A 10890-nucleotide genomic window follows, 5' to 3' on the forward strand; every position below is an offset into this window, starting at 1 on the left:
GAAGGGAAGAAGCCAGATGCAAATGGAGGCTGGAGGAGAGGAGGGACGGGGACTGAGCCACTGAAGGGAGTTCCCGGGGATGAGGCCAGAGGACCCAGCTGGAGAGTATTTGCTCCCAGGCCACTTCAGACCCACCTTCTTCTCACAAGGCCTCTAAACTTATCCTAGGAATAGCATCTGATACCAAACCCATCCTGCATGACAGAGATCCTTTCAGTAACTTTTATTTTGATATAGTTTCAAATGTACAGTAAAGTTTCAAGAATAGTACAAAGACCTCCTTTATACCCTTTCCTGGTATCACCAATTATTAGCAAGCTGACCCATTGCCTTTATACTTTGTGCATTCTCTCTCACTCTGAATATCTGTTTTCCAAGTTATATGAAAGAAAGTTGCAGATGTGATAGCCTTTTGCCCCTAAATTCCTCAGTCATAATTTCTGCAAAGATATTCATTTGCATTATCAAACTTTGCAAAATGGCATGGGTATAAGGTTTTTATCTCATCTCCAGAACATGTTCAAATTTCACCAATTGTCCCAGGTTTTTAGCTTAATTTTATTTTCCTTTTGGATTTTTTTTAATCATGCAGCTAATAGTGAAACTGATCTCCTTGTAAAATGTTACAAAGAAGGCCAAAGTTGTCCTCTTTGAACATCACTCTCCATCCCAGTCCCTCTCACATTAAAAGGCATGATAGTGTAATGGGTGAGAGCAGGAGTTCTCTGCTGCTAGCTGGCTGTGTGGCTTTGAGCATGTTCCTTAAACTGTCTGTGTTTCTGCTGTCTGTAAAATGGGGATGATAATAGTAGTAATGTCATAGTTACTACATAGTTGTATTAAATGAGTTCGTCCCAATAATGCTTTCAGAATAGTACCTGGTGCATAATTAAGTAATCAGTAGATGTCAGCTTGTCTTATTATCCCATTTGATCTCACTCCATTGGGTGACCCAAGGAAATTTAAGAAGCAAACACTGGGCCTGCCAATGACTTTGTTTCATGGGGTGGCACAGCCAAGCAGCGCAGGGGGATAGCCTCTACCTGCTCACTGTGGGAGTGATGGGGATTCAAGAATCCATCAAGGTTAGATGCACTCCAATGTTCATAGCAGCACTGTTTCCAAAAGTCAAGATATGGAAGCAACCTAAATGTTCATTAACAGATGAATGGATAAAGGTGAGGTGTCTATATACAATGGAATGTTACTCAGTCATAAAAATGAATGAAATAATGCCATTGGCAGCAACACGGATGAACCTAGAGATTATCATACTAAGTGAAGTAAGTCAGACAAAGACAAATACCAGTTGATATCACTTATATGTGGAATCTAAAATACGATGAACTTTTTATGAAACAGACTCATAGACACAGAAGCAAACTTAGGTTACCAAAGGGGAAATGGGGTGGAGGAGGTATCAGTTTAGGAATTTGGGATTAGCAGATACAAACTACTATAGATAAAATGATAAACAACAAGGTCCTATTGGTATGGCATAGAGAACTATATTCAATATCTTGTAATAAACTATAATGGAAAAGAATATTTTAAAAAGAATATATGTATATATATGTGGAAGAGGGCATGGCAACCCACTCCAGTATTCTTGCCTGGAGAATCCCATGGACAGAGGAGCCTAGTGGGCTATGGTTCATAGCATTGCAAAGAGTTGGATGTGACTGAAGTGATTTAGCATGCATGCATTCATATATATATATGGATCACTTTGCTGTGCACCAGAAACTAACACAACATTATAAATCAACTATACTTCGATTTAAAAAAAGAATTCATCAAAGTCAGCCTTCCATGATAGAAATTTTGTGTGTTGCCAATGTTGCCACTTGCACCTCTGGAGAGTCTGAACAGGCCCCAGAGCAGAACTGGCATCCCAAGAACAAGGCAGGATGGGAACAGATGCACAATAACTACAGATGTGGGGAATTCTCCAAGTCAGGTCTTCAGGAACCTGCAGTAGAATGGAGACTTCCAGAAGCACCAGAGATCCTCCTGCAGGTGTCACAAAAGGGATCTGGCACTTGGAAGATTTTTGCTTGGTCCTCTGGGCTCCTCATCCTGGAGACTCTGACATTTCTTCTCCCTAGTAAATGAGGATGAGCAGGGCAGGATGGAGATTTGGTGAGGTCCACCAAAGCTCCCTCTAGGGCATGAGTCCCGACAGGTGAACACCTGCCCTTACACAAGATGCCTGGGTGAAGCCGCATGGTGAATAAGTTGTGGCTCCTGAAACATCCAATCCTTGGACATGATTATGAGGAATGGGAGAGCACATTAGAAAGTAGCCTGGGTAGGAAATTGTTGTGATAAACCCTCCCGGCTGACTAGCTTGGGACAGGTCGCTTCACCTTTCTGAACCTTCACTCCATTCTACAAAATGAGTATAGCAAGCTCTGCCTCTCCAGGAGGCTGAAAGATTTAAAGGAGATCGTGTGTTACAAAGCCAAGAGTTTGCCAAGTAGAAGATACTTTTATCAGTTCCCAGGCACTGCTGGGATGTGGACAGGATGACAGGAAGGTCACTGTGCTTGTTCCCGTGGCTTGGGTCCTGAACTATTCTCCAGGCCTCTCCCTACTCTCACACGTACCTTCTTTTCCAACCAGACTGCCTGCCCCTGGGCTGACAAGCTCTTCCTCACTCCCTGGCCTTCGCATCTCCTTCTCCCATGGCCTGACATGCCTTGTCTCCCTTTGCCACCTGACAAATGGCAGCAACATCCTTCTTCCTATAGCTTGGGGGCTTAGTCTCATGGGCCTGGACTGCTGAGGCTCCATCCCACGGCCCCAGCACTTAGGAAGGATTTGCCTCCATCAGGCTCAGAACTACAGGGAAAAGGGCAAAGAAGGGGGTGGTTCCCAATCCCTGGGTCTCCCTGTGACTTAAGCTCTCCTCTGAAATCCAGAGCCAGCAGAAGGAAGCAGTCTCAGCACTGCCTGGGCCCCCTATACTCTTTCCCAGGGTTAGGACTCTTCTTTATTTCTTGTAAGAAAGGCTCTGCCCCAGCCTAGGCCACTGCCTGAACCCCATGGAAAGCTTGGGCCTCACTGAGTCTGCTCCCCTGAGTGCTGGGGACAGGCAGCCAAATCCAAAGGATTTTGGGAGCAGGTCTCCCAGGGGCACTCAGAGAAGCTGCGAGAGAGGCTGTGAAACAGCAGACACTGAGGGGGAGGAGGAGGAGGAAGTGGCCCCTTTCCCTGGCTGGCCTGACAGACAGCTGTGGAGGCCCTCCTTCCTGTGAGGGACCAGGCCCAGGGCTCAGATCTTTGAGCCTCCCAGCTCCCCAGACCACAGCCCAGAGGTGTGAAAGAGAGAAAAAAAAAACAGGGGGAGGGGTGGCAGAGAAGAGACAGGTGCACATTTCACACCTTGACCACAGGTGGGGCCCAAGGCAGCTTCACTCTGACTAACTTCCTTCTCAAGCTTCCCCCCTGGTGGCTCAGAGGGCCAGAAGCAGAAGGGCACAGCCACCAGAACTCAGGGTGCAGGCCCCTGGCTAGGTGGGTCTTCCCCAGGACTGGGTCTGCTTGGGACCTGGTCTGGGGGCTTCTTGGGACACAAGAGGGCCAAATTCGAGGGCCAGGTGAGGACTTGGCTTGGCACTATGACCCAGGCAACTTCTCAGGCATGTGAGCTGTGAGAGACAGCAGCAGCCCACTGTAGACCGGACCTTCTGTGGCCTTGGGAGGGGCTGATCTGGAAAGTTACTAGAAGGGGAGGAAACTGCTGCTCACTGGGTACTTTACTGTGTGCCACATGTATTGTTTACAGTTCACAGAACAGCCCTGACACATGTTTACTAGTTTTATCCCTACTTTCCAAATGAGGGAACCAAGGTAGAGAGGTAAAATAATTCGCCTAAGGTGACATAATGGCGTAGCCAGAGGATTAGACCAGGACTGGTCAAACCCTCCCAGCTAAGGCGAGGGGCAGCCTTTCAGAAGGATCCATCCTCCAACCGTGTCCCTGCTGTGAAAGGGCTCCCAGCACTTCTGGGTTTGTGGCCAGTATCCCTCATACTCAACATTCTCAGCTCTGCTTTCTGTTAATGGCTGACCTGTGCAGTGGCCTCACAGCCTTGGTCATCTCAGATCATCTTGTAACAACTCTGCCAAGACCAGCTCAAAACTGTCATGTCATTGGTCCAAGGTCACACACCTTGAACAAGGCTGAGTCAGAGCTGGAGCCAAACAAATTCAGCATTTTTTCCATTCTTCCCACCTCATCACAGGCTTCTCGGGTGGTGGTAGTGGTAAAGAATCCACCTGCCAATGCAGGAGAAGCAGGTTCAATCCCTGGGTTGTGAAGATCCCCTGGAGAAGGGAATGGCTACCCACTCCAGTATTCTTGCCTATAGAATTCCATGGACAGAGGAGCCTGGTGGGCTGCAGTCCATGCAGTCACAAAAATGTCAGACACGACTGAGCAAATGAGCCCGCACACACATACTGCATCTTGGCCACACAGGGAGCAGCAGGAACAGCCCGCCCCATAGCCCAGGCTAGCCTCTCAGGATATAGCCCAACTCAGAAAAGAAAGCTCTCTGCTCCTTTCCAATGGTCTTATCTGAACTTCTCTTGTTTTTCCTTTCCAGCAACCCAGGAAGGTGGGGATAGTGGTCCCCATGCGGCAAATGAGGAGACTAGGACACAGGAAGGAGACCAGAGATCCATAGACTTTGAAATGTCACATGGACCTGTACACTCCAACATGTGTCTGGAAGACCAACATCAAGTTGTCAACTTCTTCCAACACAAGGTATTTCTAAAACCGTTAACTATTGTCACCATCAATTCATAAAGAAAAGATTTTTCTAATACCAAAAAGCAGATGAAGGGTATAAATGCAGAATACAAGAACTCCCTTTAAGTTGAACAGATAGAGCTCTTTGTTTTCCTCCTTTCTCTCATGCATAGAAGCCCAGGAAATGGAAATTCTTCATGGGATAGCATCGCAAACCATGGTCCCAGCTCCCCTGCCCCCACCCGCAGGCGGTTACCTTCCAAGTCCTGTCTTTCCTAACTGCCAAGGCTTCTGGAATCCTCCCACGCTCCTCTACTTGTGTTGCTCCTGACCTCCTCCAAGCCTTTAGTTCCCTCTGGCCTGGATCCTGCAAGTGACAAGCTGCTTAGCGAGAGAATAGTCACATCTTCTGGCCACAGGAGGTGGGGAAGGGCCTTGCTGCCTCCCAAGTGTGTGTTTTGTCAGAAAGTTTCAGCTGAATTCCAGGTCTGAGCCTGGAGGCTCAGGTGACACATTCTGACTGAAAACTGGACCCCAAAGCCATGGTCTCTGTCTCAATTTCTCTCTTCTCCCTCTCTCTCTCTGCTTTTCATCTGTGAGGAGAAAGGGAAACTGCTTGGAAAGGCAAAGGGCCACATTTCCCCTCTGTTAATGAGATCAGGGAGGGGAGAAGAGGGCAGAGGGGGCACCAGGCTAGGTGGGGGAGGAACTTTTGCAGTGCGCAGCTATAAAGAGACTGGTTTGCTCTACAAACGCTTTTACAGCTTTTCCTTTAAAAAAAGAGATTCCCATGTACTCTTCCCCAACTCTATTCCCCTTCTCCTGCCCCAAAAGCAACTGCTCTCATGGATTTGTGGTGTGTTCATTCCCTACTTTAACCTTCTAAAACAAACAGCTGTATCCAAAACAAGATAGTATTGTTTTGTGTGTGTGGTTTTTCAAATTTACATAAGTAGTATCAAATGATACACAGAATTCTATAACTTGCTTCTTCCACTATTGGTCATTGGCTTTTCTAGATGCCTCCATGTTAAAATATCTAACTTTTAGTTCATTTGTTTTTACCTGCATGAATACATCGCTGTTTATCCATCAAAAAACAACTGAAGGCAGTGTGAGGCAGAGTAAAAGGAGAGTCAGACAACTGTGAGTTCAATCCTAGCACCTACCCTTACTTGCTGTGTGTGTCTGGCAAAGCCCTCTCCCCTTTCTGGGTTAGCCACGGGGATACTGCCTACACAAGGGGCTTGTGTGGCTGGAATGAGGCAGTGTCAGAGAAAGTGCCTGAAGCAACACCCAGCACATAGCCAGTTCATTACTAGCAGTTCCCGTTCCTTGCTCCTGTTGATTAGCAGGGAGGGGCAATGGTGAAGGACTAGAATTTGTGTGTTGGGATTGCTCTCAAATATTTTCAGTTTTTAAGAAGTTTAATCTCCTTTATACAGTTAATACATTTAGCAACCCAGTCTACAATCGTGTGAGATGAACTCCAGCCCAGGACTGATGAGCAGCGGATCTTATCCCTGGCAGCAGGGCTGCCCTGCCCCTGTCAGCTACCTGCTTCTCCCTCAGACCTCTCTCCTCAAAGCACCTGCCCATGCCCCGCTGCCCCAGCCTTTCTGGTCCCAGGCTTATGGCCAACTCCCAGAGCAGCTACCTTGGGCCAGGAGGATGGTGAGGTAGGGACCCCGTGGCCTCAGGTCTAAGGAGGTCTGGTGTAGATAACCCCATGGAAGAGGCTGCTGCTGAGAACCGCGTGAAACCCTCACTTCCTCTGTATAGTGCAGGTTCCTGACCACAAGCACCAAAGCAGAGGGGCAGGCAGCACGCGGCCCAGAAGCTAGCGTACCAGCCCAGCCATGGTCCCCGAGGTAAGTGCCGCTGCCCAACCAGGCCAGACCATAGCTATGAGTGGAGAGTCTAGGACATGAGGGGACCGTCAGGACTGGCCCAGAAGTCAGGGCCACCAGAGGGTTGGGTGAACAGGTACAGAATGCAGGGACTGTATAGAAGCAGCACAGGACGGGGTATTCGGAAACCACCTTGGCCACTGACTTGCGAATGACCACAGGCAGGTCCCTCCCCTTTCTGGCTTTGGTGCCTCATCTGCAAAATGCATGAGGTTGAGGCTCACCCCTCGTGGCCCCTAAGGCTCCCTTCAGCTCTGACTTGGAATTTTGATCTTCTGTGCTGGACTGAATTGGCACCTGGGAGACCCACAGCGCTGGGATGGTTTGCGGGGAGGTGGGGGAAGAGGAGAAGGAATATTTCTACTAGAGCTTGGTGGGGGAGCCGCCCAACTTGGTGGGTGGCAAGCCTCTGTGTAGGGGAGGGGAAAGACAGGAGCAGAAACTTGTGTTGGGGGACCGTAGTGATTTGTGGAGGGGCCCCATGGCGGGCAGGAAGTTGGGGTCCCCAGGCAAGGTCTGAGGAGGGAACAGGAGGGCCAGTGACTGGGAGAGGGGACTGTGGGGAGGTGCCTGGGGAGGAAGGTGTTGGAACTAGGCGTGGCCAGGATCTGAGGACCATAAGCCATGAAGAAAGAGTGAGGAGAAAAGGGGCAGGAAGGGCTTGGGACAGAAAGGAAGCTCTCCCTCTGGTTCACAATCCCTGTGCCAAGGGGATGACCCAGAAGGGAGAGAGAGAAGCAGGCTTGAGAAGGGAAGTTATCAGCCCAGCACTCAGGGCGGGCAGATGGAGCTCAGAGGGTGTGGTTTGGAAGGAAACACAGGACAGTTGCAGCCTGAAGCCCAGGCCTCTGGGCCTGCCTCATAGAGGAGCTGCTTTACGAAAGGTTCCTCAGACTAAATCTTCAAGGAGTGACTTTTGTTTAATTGAAGTATAGTTGATTTACAAGGTTTCAAGTGTACAGCAAAGTGATTCAGTTATGCAGACATATATATGTATTCTTCTTCAGATTATTTTCCATTATAGATAAGCTACAAGCTACTTAGTTCCCTGTGCTGTACGGTAGGCCCTTGTTATTTATCTGTTTTACGTACAGTAGCGTGTATCTGTTCATCCCAAATTCCTACTCAAAGAGTAACTTCCAAGGCCTTCACACGCTCTGTGCCCTCCCTCCCTCCACAGATGAGTGAACGCCAAGAGTTCCAAGCCTCTGAGTTTGCCTACCTCCTGGAAAACTCTTCCTATGACTATGGAGAAAATGAGACCTACTTCTGCTGTACTTCCCCACCCTGCCCGCAGGACTTCAGCCTCAACTTCGACCGCACCTTCCTGCCCGTCCTCTACAGCCTCCTCTTTGTGCTGGGGCTTCTGGGTAACGGTGTTGTGGCAGCCGTGCTGCTGAGCCAGAGGGCGGCCCTGAGTAGCACCGACACCTTCCTGCTGCACTTGGCCGTGGCCGACACACTGCTGGTGCTGACACTCCCTCTCTGGGCAGTGGATGCGGCCATCCAGTGGGTCTTTGGCTCTGGCCTCTGCAAAGTGGCAGGTGCACTCTTCAACATCAACTTCTACGCAGGGGCCCTCCTGCTGGCCTGCATCAGCTTCGATCGGTACCTGAGCATTGTGCACGCCACCCAGCTCTACCGCCGGGGCCCCCCGACTCGCGTGGCCCTCACCTGTGTGGCAGTCTGGGGGCTCTGTCTGCTCTTTGCGCTCCCAGACTTCATCTTCCTGTCCTCCCACCATGACAACCGCCTCAATGCCACCCACTGCCAGTACAACTTTCCGCAGGAGGGCCGCACGGCTCTGCGCGTCCTGCAGCTGGTCGCAGGTTTCCTGCTGCCCCTGCTGGTCATGGCCTATTGCTACGCCCGCATCCTGGCTGTGCTGCTGGTCTCCAGGGGCCAGCGGCGGCTCAGAGCCATGCGGCTGGTGGTGGTGGTGGTGGTGGCCTTTGCCCTCTGCTGGACCCCCTACCACCTGGTGGTGCTGGTGGACACCCTCATGGACCTGGGGGCCTTAGCCCGTAACTGCGGCCGAGAAAGCAGTGTGGATATAGCCAAGTCAGTCACGTCGGGCATGGGCTACATGCACTGCTGCCTCAACCCGCTACTCTACGCCTTTGTGGGCGTCAAGTTCCGAGAGCGGATGTGGGTGCTACTCACGCGTCTGGGCTGCCCTGACCAGAGGGGCCACCAGCGGCAGTTGTCAGCTTCCCGCCGGGATTCATCCTGGTCTGAGACCACAGAGGCCTCCTACTCAGGCCTGTGAGGCTGGGATGGGGATACCCCTCCACCTGCCACATTCCAGGCTGTTCCCTCACTCACTTCCCCAACACATACTCCTGGGAGTCCCCCGTGGCCCTAGTCTCCCAGGGAGCCACCCTCCTGGCTCTGAGGGTTCTGCCATCACTGCTCCTTAGTCGCCCAGCCCCATTGCACCACTTCAGAGATGGCCACCTTCAGGCCCTTCTTACCTTGGCTGTGCAGAACCCCACCCCCCTCCCAACTCTGTTAACTAGGCCTCAGCCTTCCCCATATGCAGGGGGCATGAGGCAAACAGTGTAACGCTCCGCAGTGACTGGCAGAGGTTTCAGAGACCTCTGTATTTGCTCACTTTGACTTTTACATGTAAAACTCTGCTTCAAACTTTTCAATAAACAAGCTAAACAGGACCATGGTGTGTTAGTGCATCATTATAGCCAGCCCTGCCCAGCCTCTGGGGATGCTCTTCCTGCTTCTCCTTGTCTGGCCCTGGGTTTGTGCCAACCAGTGCTGCCTGTCTCCCCTCCTCTGACCTCCTGGGTACACCAATGGGTAAGCAGTTAGTCGACCAGCTGGCTAGACAATGTCTAGGCATAATTTGGGGAAGGGGCTTTCAGATATAAGAGTCCCTGCACTCCAGAAGCTTAGACCGACAAGGAAGATGTGTAGGTGACTACCAAGCAGTCTATGCCACGAGGCAAATGTGTGGCACATGTTCAGAGTACTGCAGCAGGAGTCATTTGGGAAGACTTCTTGGAGACAGAGAAATGAGCAGAACTTAAAGGGCAAGTAGTATTTCCAGGGCAAAGAGAAGGAAAGATGGTATTTCCAGGCAGATGTGAGGGTAGTATACCAAAGGTGGGAAGGCTGAAAACAGTGCTGCTTATTGGAGGAATGGTAAGTGGTCTAAACTGGCTAGAATTAAGGGTTCAGATAGAGAAAGGATTGAAAAGACTGAAAGTTAGTTTGGGACCCAGGTAATGGCATCACAGGTTACAAGGCTGTAGTGGCTATTCATGTTAGAGATGACACAGGCTCTTACTAAGAAAAACAGCAGTGGGATTGGAAAAAAAGGATAGGGCAATGACTTGACAACACATGTGTGGGCTGCAGGGAGCACTGTCTTGTAGCTATAGCTGGGGTGGGAGTGGAGGAAACTATCAGGGCTCCCCAGGAAGGCAGATGACAGGGCTATTGAGTTAAGCAAAGGGTTGGAAACTTCTTTGGCAGGGGTAGAACCACTGCACTGTGAGTTCTCCCAGATGAAGTCACCAGTGTGCCATGATCCAGTTTCACAGGCCAGCTGGGCCTTTGCTGAGACTGCAGATATAGCTGGGGGTGGGACTGGAGAAGGACCCAAGGATTTAGCTAGGGAAACTCGCACTACCCTGTGCATATACCCAATCCCATCTAGACTTGTGCTTAGACTTCAGTTTGTTGCCACTGAAAGAACACTCTCAGCATCTGCAAAACGAAGGAAAGATGGGAAGATGACAGAATAACACATCCTGCCTATAAAAAGTATCAGTGATGCTAGACTAGTAAAGATGTTTGGGGCAGGGCGAATAACAAGTTCCCAAATGTCCACACTCTAATCCCTAGAACTTGTGAATGTGTTACTATGTTACCTTATTTGGCAAAAGGAAATCTAGATTTTCCTGGATTTTCTGGGTGAGCCCAATATTATCACAAGGGTCCTTAAAAGGGAAAGAGGGGGAAAAAAAGGGAAAGAGGGAGACAGGAGAGAGAGTCAGAGAAAGAGATGTTGCTGGCTTTCAAGAGAGAGGAAGAGGGCCACAAACCAAGGAATGCAAGTAGCCCCTGGACACTGGGAAGACAAGGAAACTGATTCCCCCCAGGGCCTCCAGAGTGGAATGCAGCCCTGCCCAAGCCTTGAGGTCTGAGGTCTGCACCAGACTTCTGACGTCTTGAGATGGAAGATAATACATTTGTGTT

General features: G+C 50.1%; 1 protein-coding gene across 1 annotated transcript; it reads left to right on the forward strand.

Moving 5' to 3' along the window:
- The first annotated feature begins 4717 nt into the window (after positions 1-4717).
- Positions 4718-9338, forward strand: CXCR3 (C-X-C motif chemokine receptor 3). The gene is made up of 3 exons (XM_061137884.1): positions 4718-4777; positions 6545-6633; positions 7853-9338. The coding sequence occupies exons 2-3, from the start codon at positions 6622-6624 to the stop codon at positions 8939-8941; spliced, it is 1101 nt and encodes a 366-aa protein (XP_060993867.1). The 5' UTR covers positions 4718-4777; positions 6545-6621; the 3' UTR covers positions 8942-9338.
- The last annotated feature ends 1552 nt before the right edge of the window (positions 9339-10890 follow it).

This window comes from Dama dama, chromosome X (assembly GCF_033118175.1).
Source record: "Dama dama isolate Ldn47 chromosome X, ASM3311817v1, whole genome shotgun sequence".
Taxonomy (NCBI): Eukaryota; Metazoa; Chordata; class Mammalia; order Artiodactyla; family Cervidae; genus Dama; species Dama dama.